At 43.0% G+C, this 9,545-nt stretch overlaps 2 protein-coding genes across 3 annotated transcripts; one reads left to right on the top strand and one right to left on the bottom strand.

Annotated features, from left to right (window-relative positions):
* Positions 1-6,377, bottom strand: LOC110489499 (CD209 antigen-like protein C). Of its 2 annotated transcripts, none has more exons than XM_090199218.1 (6): positions 5,815-6,377; positions 5,131-5,241; positions 2,185-2,316; positions 1,397-1,548; positions 1,193-1,314; positions 1-828 (listed from the first exon to the last, which is right to left on the bottom strand). In XM_090199218.1, exons 1-6 carry the CDS (start codon positions 5,897-5,899, stop codon positions 666-668), a joined length of 765 nt encoding a protein of 254 aa, XP_090055344.1. In that variant the 5' UTR covers positions 5,900-6,377; the 3' UTR covers positions 1-665. The 2 variants fall into 2 exon arrangements, with proteins under 2 accessions (XP_090055344.1, XP_090055348.1); XM_090199222.1 differs by lacking the exon at positions 5,131-5,241 and adding an exon at positions 5,002-5,055 and having other exon boundaries at positions 5,815-6,227.
* Positions 6,378-7,241: 864 nt separating this feature from the next.
* Positions 7,242-9,544, top strand: LOC100301666 (C type lectin receptor B). The gene is given in 5 exon segments (NM_001160495.1): positions 7,242-7,328; positions 7,607-7,855; positions 8,471-8,628; positions 8,712-8,833; positions 9,035-9,544. Coding segments are annotated over 5 exon segments (723 nt in total). The 5' UTR covers positions 7,242-7,303; the 3' UTR covers positions 9,204-9,544.
* Position 9,545: the final 1 nt, after the last annotated feature.

Here is a 9,545-nt window from a genome sequence, read left to right as displayed (position 1 = left end):
TCATTTGAAAATACAGTTTTATTGACTCTCAGGAATTAATTTTCATGGTTAGTGCAGCAATACATAATATTTGGGAGATTTATGTACAGGTCACACACGTATAAAAAAAAGCACTCAGATTGCTCAAAAGTATCCCAGCAATCAGTTTGGCAAGCAGCAGAGTTGATTAGAGCATCTACCTCCTTGATTGCATTAACTGATTTACTAAATTGAGTGCATTCATTGAAATTCTCCTTGCAGAAGGTGCCAGATTTGCAAAATGTTTGCATCTATTATTTTGAGTAGGGAATGAACATTTCATGAAACTAGCTATAACACAAAACTATCTTTATCTCCTCTTGTCATTCTATATCTTAGCCCTTCTCTTAACCTTTTCTGTCCCATTTTGTTTCATGGTTTCTGAAAAAATACAAAGTAATACACACACTTGGCAGTGTAGTTGAGTAAATCTGACCCATAACCTAGTTTAGTTTCTAGTTCTGATGCTTCCAGTAAGAATAATCATTTCACTTTTATAGCACTTTTCATTGCACTAAAACATCTCAAATCGCTTGAAAGACATAAAAAGGATAAGCTATTTAAGAAAACATTGCCATCATTCATGAATGCATGGACAGTAGATCTAGATAATTGGGAAATTCATGGCTTAGTTTAAGTCCTGTGATTCAGTCTAGCCGGATGGCATCCATCTGACAAATGCGTTTGTAGATGTGGTCACACGGTACGTCAAACCAGGTCTGCGAATGGCTGTCCAGGGTGGCACAGTCCTCCCCGTGTGATCCTCCTGAGTGATGATTGTCAGGCTCAGAGCTATACTCATTCCAATACCTGAAAGAGAGACAGGGAGAGAAGGAAGGTGAGAGAGAGAAAGAGAGAGACAGAGACAGAGAGAGAGACAGAGAGAGAGAGAGAGAGAGAGACAGAGGGTGAAGGCAGAGAAAAGAGAGAGAGGGGGTAGGGGAGAGGGAGTAAGAGAGAGGGAGAGAAGTAGAAATCCCAAAAACAAAAGGAGGGAGTTAGGGAAAGAGGTAGAAAAAAAGGAAACAAGAGAATAGAATGAAAGAAGAGGAAGAAGGAAAATACAAATGGAGAAAGGGAGCAAGGGAATGAAACATTGTAGAAAAGTAACTATTTGCCTCCCTCTCATTATAACACATGTGAAATTGGATTATTTAGGACGGGCTTCACATACTTATTTGTCAGTGTTGTGTTGTCCACCCATCTCCAATCCCCTTCCTTCTCTATATCTGATAGGCCAATCCAGAAGTGGTAGTCAAACCCGCCAATCCTCCGGGCCTCTTTTTCCAGAGCGTCCTACAAGCAAACAGTCATGGTTACAATGAGGGGAATACACATACACAAATACACACACACACACACACAGACACTATCTTACATGCTGTTCCTTGCTGTGCAGGATGGTAAGGTGGCTGCCCAGGGAAGTACAACTGTCTCTGCTGCTCGGCCAGTCCATCTTGTCATTACTGAAGGAGTAACATTTCTCATCTACATGAATCCAGCCCTCAGGACACTCCCTACACTTACTTACTGTGAGAAGAGGAGAGGAGAAAGATAACAGGAGGAGAACAGGAATAGAGAGGGAGAAGAGGAGGATAAGAAGATGAAGAGGTGAAGATGAAAAGGACAAAGAGAGACGGATGAGTAAAAATGCATGGGTAATTCATATCTTATGTATATTGTACAGTGTACACTTTAAAGTAAGACTGTACATTATACAGTCATTTGGGGTATTATCAACAGTATGATACTGTGAATCGTTTTACTGCAGCATACTGTGAATTGTGATGCATTGTGGGAACATTTTCTGGGCGGGGAAAGAATTGCCCTATTTTGAATGGTACTGCATTTCTGTCCCACAGAATACAGTATTGTACTGTATTCTTGGAGCACCAAAAACCTTTTGACCACTAGCAGGTGCATGGTATTGTTGTTTCTGGCTCTATTTTTGTTGCACCCTTTAGTGAGAGTGCTGTACCAACTTAACTGTAGTAGTAGTAGTGCAGCATCAAGTTAAAATAAATAGTTGACAGATTCCTGTAAGTAACTGTTAACTTCACGGCAACCCCTTTACAGTGCACCATTTCTTACGTGAACTAATGTAATAGTGAATGACAGTTGTCTAAAGTATCTATCCACTCTGAATAACACTTAACCCCCCTTTACCTGTCTTTGAGCAGCTCTGGCCCAGTTTGGAGTAGTCATCACAGAGACGGACATAACGTCCTCGAACTGAGTTCAGCTTCAGGGTCAGAGATGCTGTCTCCAGGGGAACACTAGGTAACGGCCTGCTCAACACTGAGAGAGAGAGAGAGAGAGAGAGAGAGAGAGAGAGAGAGAGAAAGAGAGAGAGAGAGAGAGAGAGAGAGAGAGAGAGAGAGAGAGAGAGAGAGAGAGAGAGAGAGAGAGAGAGAGAGAGAGAAAAAGAGGAATAGAGACCAAATTGAGAGGTCAGATTGGGACAAATTGGTGTTTCTTTAAAGTCCTGACCCCTCCTGTCTCAGCCTCCAGTATTTATGCTGCAGTAGTTTATGTGTCGGGGGCTAGGGTCAGTTTGTTATATCTGGAGTATTTATCCTGTCTTATCCGGTGTCCTGTGTGAATTTAAGTACGCTCTCTCTAATTCCTTCTCTCTTTTCTTTCTTTTTCTCTCTTTCTTTCTTTCTTTCTTTCTTTCGGTCACTCAGAGGACCTGAGCCGTAGGACTACCTGGCCTGATGACTCCTTGCTGTCCCCAGTCCACCTGGCCGTTCTGCTGCTCCAGTTTCAACTGTTTTGCCTGCGGCTATGGAACCCTGACCTGTTCACCGGACATGCTACCTGTCCCAGACCTGCTGTTTTCAACTCTCTAGAGACAGCAGGAGCGGCAGAGATACTCTGAATCATCGGCTATGAAAATCCAACTGACATTTACTCCTGAAGTGCTGACTTGTTGCACCCTCAACAACCAGTGATTATTATTATTTGACCCTGCTGGTCGTCTATGAACATTTGAACATCTTGGCCATGTTCTGTTATAATCTCCACCTGGGACAGCCAGAGGAGGACTGGCCACCCCTCATAGCCTGGTTCCTCTCTAGGTTTCTTCCTAGGTTCTGGCGTTTCTAGAGAGTTTTTCCTAGCCACCGTGCATCTACACCTGCATTGCTTGCTGTTTGGGGTTTTAGGCTGGGTTTCTGTACAGCACTTTGTGACATCATGTAAGGAGGGCTATATAAATACATTTTATTGATTGATTGATTGTTATACAGTGCCTTGCGAAAGTATTCGGCCCCCTTGAACTTTGCGACCTTTTGCCACATTTCAGGCTTCATAAAGATATAAAACTGTATTTTTTTGTGAAGAATCAACAACAAGTGGGACACAATCAGGAAGTGGAACAACATTTATTGGATATTTCAAACTTTTTTAACAAATCAAAAACTGAAAAATAGGCGTGCAAAATTATTCAGCCCCTTTACTTTCAGTGCAGCAAACTCTCTCCAGAAGTTCAGTGAGGATCTCTGAATGATCCAATGTTGACCTAAATGACTAATGATGATAAATACAATCCACCTGTGTGTAATCAAGTCTCCGTATAAATGCACCTGCACTGTGATAGTCTCAGAGGTCCGTTAAAAGCGCAGAGAGCATCATGAAGAACAAGGAACACACCAGGCAGGTCCGAGATACTGTTGTGAAGAAGTTTAAAGCCGGATTTGGATACAAAAATTATTCCCAAGCTTTAAACATCCCAAGGAGCACTGTGCAAGCAATAATATTGAAATGGAAGGAGTATCAGACCACTGCAAATCTACCAAGACCTGGCCGTCCCTCTAAACTTTCAGCTCATACAAGGAGAAGACTGATCAGAGATGCAGCCAAGAGGCCCATGATCACTCTGGATGAACTGCAGAGATCTACAGCTGAGGTGGGAGACTCTGTCCATAGGACAACAATCAGTCGTATATTGCACAAATCTGGCCTTTATGGAAGAGTGACAAGAAGAAAGCCATTTCTTAAAGATATCCATAAAAAGTGTCATTTAAAGTTTGCCACAAGCCACCTGGGAGACACACCAAACATGTGGAAGAAGGTGCTCTGGTCAGATGAAACCAAAATTGAACTTTTTGGCAACAATGCAAAACGTTATGTTTGGCGTAAAAGCAACCCAGCTCATCACCCTGAACACACCATCTCCACTGTCAAACATGGTGGTGGCGGCATCATGGTTTGGGCCTGCTTTTCTTCAGCAGGGACAGGGAAGATGGTTAAAATTGATGGGAAGATGGATGGAGCCAAATACAGGACCATTCTGGAAGAAAACCTGATGGAGTCTGCAAAAGACCTGAGACTGGGACGGAGATTTGTCTTCCAACAAGACAATGATCCAAAACATAAAGCAAAATCTACAATGGAATGGTTCAAAAATAAACATATCCAGGTGTTAGAATGGCCAAGTCAAAGTCCAGACCTGAATCCAATCGAGAATCTGTGGAAAGAACTGAAAACTGCTGTTCACAAATGCTCTCCATCCAACCTCACTGAGCTCGAGCTGTTTTGCAAGGAGGAATGGGAAAACATTTCAGTCTCTCGATGTGCAAAACTGATAGAGACATACCCCAAGCGACTTACAGCTGTAATCGCAGCAAAAGGTGGCGCTACAAAGTATTAACTTAAGGGGGCTGAATAATTTTGCACGCACAATTTTTCAGTTTTTGATTTGTTAAAGTTTGAAATATCCAATAAATGTCGTTCCACTTCATGATTGTGTCCCACTTGTTGTTGATTCTTCACAAACAAATTCAGTTTTATATCTTTATGTTTGAAGCCTGAAATGTGGCAAAAGGTCGCAAAGTTCAAGGGGGCCGAATACTTTCGCAAGGCACTGTAACTACTGAACAGTCTGGGCTGCCAGAGACTGAGAGTCCTGGGAGGGAGCAAATTTCACAGTTCTGGACTTTTGTTCCTTTTGGATTGCACAACTGCCACAACTGTCGTTACCATTCTGCATGCCCAAAAAGGCATGACGAGGAAGAGTGAGGGAGAGGGGTGGTGCTGGGTTGGAGAGAGAGAAAAAGAGACATACAGACAGAGAGAGAGAGAGAGAAAGAGAGAGTGATGTTAACTCACAGAGCACGCTCAGAGCGATGTTGGCACAGATGGAGGCCAATAGACCAATCAGCACAAAGAGGGCTGTCTGACCTCTGAGACACTCTAACCCCCTCTTCAGCCCCTGGGCACCTGATCGGACAGATTACAGCTCAATGCAAAGAGTGACACATTTTCATTTGCATTCACATTGGAGTCATTTAGCATTTAACTATAGGCACAAAAAATAACCACATATAACAGTCATTGCAAGTCAAACCTTCTTCAAAATAGCATTCATCTGTCAAATCAGTACCAGTAAGAAAAGACAAGTGCGAGTGTGACAGGGCATTTTTTTTGTTCACCTGTCATTCACCTTTCATGCTTCAGATGTTTTTCTTGTCCAGACAAGTCCTTTGACTATGAACACTACCTCTCTAATCTACCTGTAACTGCCTACAATTGTGCAGTGGGCTAACATGGAACCATAACGTTGTAAAAAGGTGACAATTAAAAATATTTCAAATGATTTGTTCTAAAGGATTCCAAAGGAACAGATGATAAACAGCCAATAAACTGAAAGACTATCTGTAAAACTCACACTGACTATTCCCTAAAGAGATACCATGTCCTTAGAGTTATGGTCAATCTCACACTTATGCACGCACGCACGCACACACGGACACGCACGCACGCACGCACGCACGCACACGCACACACACTTACTGTGGTTGTTCAGGATAGGCTTGTTTCCTCTGGAGGATATGTCCTCAGTAAACTCGTGTAGACTGGTATAGTTCTCTACCTCCATGATTGAAGTTTCAGTTCTTCACCAGCTCTTCTCACCACAATCACTGTTTAACTTACTTATACCAACTATTGCAGAATCTCCCGACTTTGTAACTAACGGTAAATAAAGTCACTGCTGGGAAATAAAGTTTGTAATTCCAAACAGCTGGGATGGGAGTTGATTTCGCAATTCTGTTCCATCAAATAGTTTTCTCAGTATTTATTGTTCTTCCTCCAGAAATTCACTGGCAGTTCTTTTAGTATTGCATCAAACCTGCTTACTCTTGGTCTCTCTCTGGCTCTGGCTCTCTGGCTCTCTTTTTGCTCTCGCTGAATCTGGCCAGAAGGACTGTGTGATAGGGGGATGAGGCAGGAGAGCGTGTGTGTGTCCGTGTGTGTTTGAACAAAAACTCTCAAGAAATTGGAAACTGGAAGGAGGGTCCATCATACTGTGTGTGTTTGTATGGAAAGTAGTGGATTTAGGAAATAACATAATCATGCTTTGTGTGTTTGTATGGAAAGTAGTGGATTTAGGAAATAACATAATCATGCTGTGAAGTAACGTCTTTGACTCTGTTTCTCTATGTGATTTGGTGTGTTAGAATCTGGCCAAAATGACTCTGTTTCTCTATGTGATTTGGTGTGTTAGAATCTGGCCAAAATGACTCTGTAACGTGCTAGTGAACTGGAGCCTGGAGGGACGATAGCATGCCAAGTTAAACAACTAGACATCTTACGGGAAGAGGTTGGGCAACATGCTGTGTATGTCCTTCTGTGTGTGTGTGTGTGTGTGTGTGTGTGTGTGTGTGTGTGTGTGTGTGTGTGTGTGTGTGTGTGTGTGTGTGTGTGTGTGTGTGTGTGTGTGTGTGTGTGTGTGTGTGTGTGTGTGTGTGTGTGTTTGCATATACACATGGATTTGATGCAGCTGCTCATTTGTGAAAACAAAACAAGTAAACCCATGCTGTTACAGAGCGTTCGGCTTAAAGTGCAATGTCATGCCTTTGTTGTAAACCTCTCTGTCAACCTCATGAAAATGCACAGTCATGTTTGGTGACTGTGCATTAGAGAGAACCTTGATCGCTCAGACCATTGGCAAATAATGTTCAAACTCCATGACAAATCCAGTTAGTTCGGTAGCATTTGTTTGTTCACTGAGACTATTGATCCAACTCTGCATGACCAGCAGGGTTTAATTCCATGACAGATTTTCTGCTATTGCACCAGATCTATTGATTCACTTTCCCCATTCAAATCTGTCTCAGGTCCAGCAAAACGTTATTTCCACAATTTGTACTTTCCAACCAATTGCCTACACTCACAAACACACGCCGCGTCGGTATATAACACCAACTCTGAGTGGAAAGAGAGACAAATTCGATTTATGAACGGTTAACTGACCATGTACCAGTGATATTACACAGGGAACATGAAGAACTACCATTCTAAGCAAGGTAAAATAAACTTTTCGGTCTACACCACTGTGTGTGTATGTGCGTGTGTGCGTGCGTGCGTGTGCGTACTTGTGTGTATCAAATTTGGGCAAGTCACTTTGTTACAATATTTAGGTTAATTTAAAAGACGTAAAAAAACACATCCTGTATGTAGAACTGTTGCTGGAATACGAATTGTCACCTCAATTCTAGTCAGGTTAAACTGTCCCCTGACTGACATGCACAGTATTCTGTATAATATAACTCTGTTGAGCTCTCTCTTTGATCAATCCAATCAGGTTCCCAGAGGGGGAAGAAGTGGGCAGGACTTCTGACGTGTCAGACCATCCTCTTTGTGCTGATTGGCCTCTTGGTATCCATCAACACCAATCAGGCAGCTGCAGAGCCCCTGTCAAATGTCACTCAACCTCGGGAGACCCCCGAGGAAGAGTTGGCAGCCCTGAAGTTGGATCTGAGTACTGTGCTGCGTCGCTACAGCCGCCTACGTGATAACTATGCCAGTCTGGCAAAAAACTGCTCTGCCACAGGTTAGCGCTAGCCAGAAAACTCTATGTACGTGTTTGAGAAGAACTCCATTGCCACTAGACGGCACAGAATCACTGATGGACAAATTACTGATCTCCTAAATAACTGCTCATTGTGTGATCGTGGTTAGTGCTTCCTGTTTAAACGTATCCCATCAAATATCCTGTATATTGTATGTTCCCAGATGGTCAGGACAGGGTCAGGAGGTCACACGGTCAGGTTCATGTGATTAGTGGCCCTAATAACATTCCCCAATCTATGGCTCTACATTCCCCTACCTCTTTTATCAAGTTCTCTGAATATTTCCATAATGCATTGCAGCAACATTTTCATACATCTTGGGACATTCCACCTTTGACACAGGACATGAACCCACAGCTGGGTATAGTGAATACTATTTCTATCATACAGTACAAAGGTAGAATTATATCCAAATATCTTTCTTTTTTTCTCTCTCTCTCTCTCTCTCCCTCTCTCTCTTTCTTTCTTTCTTTCTTTCTTTCTTTCTTTCTTTCTTTCTTTCTTTCTTTCTTTCTTTCTTTCGCTCTCCCTCCCTCTCTCTCTCTCTCTTTCTTTCTCTCCATCTCTCTCTCACCATCTCTCTCTCTGGTTTATAGTGGTGAATTTCACAGGGTGTCCTGAGGGGTGGCTTCATGTACTGGTAAATGAAAAATGTTACTACTTCAGTAATGACAAGATGGACTGGCCGAGCAGCAGAGACAATTGTACATCAATGGGCAGCCACCTTAGCATCCTGCACAGCAAGAGCTCGCATGTAAGAAACTGTGTGTGCGCGTGTGTGTGCGCGTGTGTGTTCGTGTGTGTGTGTTCTCATCGCAACCATGTGTTTGTTTATAGGAAGCCCTGGAAAAAGAGGCAAGTAGGATTGGTGGGTTTAATAACTACTTCTGGATCGGCCTATCAGACAGAGAGATGGAGGGGGACTGGAGATGGGTGGACAACACAACGCTCACAAATAAGTATGTAGGGTCTGCAAACCCATTCAACAATCTCAACATGACACGTACAACATTGACTCAAAATATCTGTTGCTTTTTTCTCCACCATTTGTCCCCTCCTTTTTAACTTTTTTTCTTCTGTCTTATCGCTCTCCCTCTCTGTGACTTCAATTCCATCCTACCCGTCATATTTTCTCTCCCCCTACCTCCCTTTCCCTGTAGCTTCTGGCAACCGTACAGCTCGGAGCCTGATAACAATGTCTCCGGTGGGCTGGAAGGTGAGGACTGTGTGGTCCTACAGAGTAACACTCATGCCTGGTCCGACGTGCCCTGTCAATTCCTCTACCACCGCATCTGTCAAATGGATGCCTTCCCCACTACTTCTCCTTGAATCAGCGGGTGAAAGACACCGCTGACCATGAAATGAACTTAGAGTGGCAGGGATTCAATAGAAGGCGCATTGTAGGGTTGCACTGCTGACAATGTGCATTTTAAATGCGATTTTCCCCATGTTTTAGGAATTCAAATTCCGTGTAAACGCGGTGGTAATCAAGTGTAAATTCCCTTTTAAAGTCAAACGCAATGTGCATTTCCCTAACGTGCATTGGATTGAATCCCAGTCACGGTAATGTAATCAGTCAAAACAGATGAAGAAGTGACCGTTGGTATCTACTTGTGTTGGTGTCCACCCACCACTGAAGGTATTTCAATAAAGCTGCCAATCAGTCACCCC

This window comes from Oncorhynchus mykiss, chromosome 2, assembly GCF_057628025.1.
Source record: "Oncorhynchus mykiss isolate SJ-2025 chromosome 2, ASM5762802v1, whole genome shotgun sequence".
NCBI lineage: Eukaryota > Metazoa > Chordata > Actinopteri > Salmoniformes > Salmonidae > Oncorhynchus > Oncorhynchus mykiss.
This window is presented reverse-complemented; position numbering and strand designations above follow the sequence as displayed.